Below are 849 nucleotides of genomic sequence, written 5' to 3'. Positions count from 1 at the left end.
ATTGGTCAAAATGCAGTTTCTGCCCTTCACCCACCAACAGACTGATTCCTCAGGTTTTGGCCTGTGACCGCCATAAAAATTCCTTAGGACCTCTGGATGCAGCAGCAGTGAGTGAAACAAAGAGAGATCGCAGAGTTCCATCCAAATCCACTCATAACTATGTTCTCAAACCTTAAACTGATGCAAACTACAACACACACATCTCATACTTATTCAGAGAAATAAGTATTCTCAGTGACAGCGACGTGTAGTGCAACATCTTACACAAACTCAGCTGTACATGGACAAATTAATGCATGCATGAAAGTTCAATATTTTTCCATCATGTCTGGACTTAATGTGTTCTTAACATTGCCAAAGGTATTCTGGTTGTGGTTTGGTAAGTGAATAATGCATTGGTAAAGCTTTAGTGACACTTTTATAAATGTGTGTTTGGACTATGCAAATAAGTTCCACAGGAGGAAAGAAGGGTGGGCCACACCGTGTCCCCCCACTCTGATGGAAACAGCCAATCACAGCCTGGAAATGGAAAAGCGCAAAGGTACCTTCGCAAAAGACACTCCTTGTTCTGCGTCTCTGGCCTGCAAGGGTGAGACACTAACAGATAAACCAGTTCTGAGTCTGAGTCCTGTCAAGGAAAGGACTGCAACAGATCACTAACATTCTGAACCTCTGGACCGTGAGGGAAGAGGCAATAACAGATACCAAGTCCTGAGCCTCCAGCTTCGAGGCAGCAACAGATACGACCACGTTTTGAGCCTCCAGCCTGCGAGGAAAGAGATAATCTACGTTCAGACTTCATTCAGAGTCTTCGTCCAGCGAGACAACAACAGATGCAGCACGTCCTGA

General features: G+C 44.8%; 1 protein-coding gene across 1 annotated transcript in view; it reads right to left on the bottom strand.

The window, feature by feature from the left end:
• The window catches only part of LOC107720471 (uncharacterized), a 15,915-nt gene that overhangs the window by 6,578 nt on the left and 8,488 nt on the right, over positions 1 to 849 (bottom strand). The window contains exons 10-11 of the mRNA XM_016528190.1: positions 679 to 766; positions 546 to 581 (exon numbers count right to left, since the gene is read on the bottom strand). Of these exons, the coding sequence (XP_016383676.1) occupies positions 546 to 581; positions 679 to 766 (124 nt within the window). The remainder of the gene's footprint in view (positions 1 to 545; positions 582 to 678; positions 767 to 849) is intronic.

The sequence above is a fragment of the Sinocyclocheilus rhinocerous genome, unplaced genomic scaffold (genome assembly GCF_001515625.1).
Source record: "Sinocyclocheilus rhinocerous isolate Xijiao unplaced genomic scaffold, SAMN03320098_v1.1 scaffold691, whole genome shotgun sequence".
In the NCBI taxonomy this organism is placed as follows: domain Eukaryota; kingdom Metazoa; phylum Chordata; class Actinopteri; order Cypriniformes; family Cyprinidae; genus Sinocyclocheilus; species Sinocyclocheilus rhinocerous.
The sequence above is the reverse complement of the archived record's forward strand: the minus strand, read 5'-3'. Positions and strand labels throughout refer to the sequence as shown.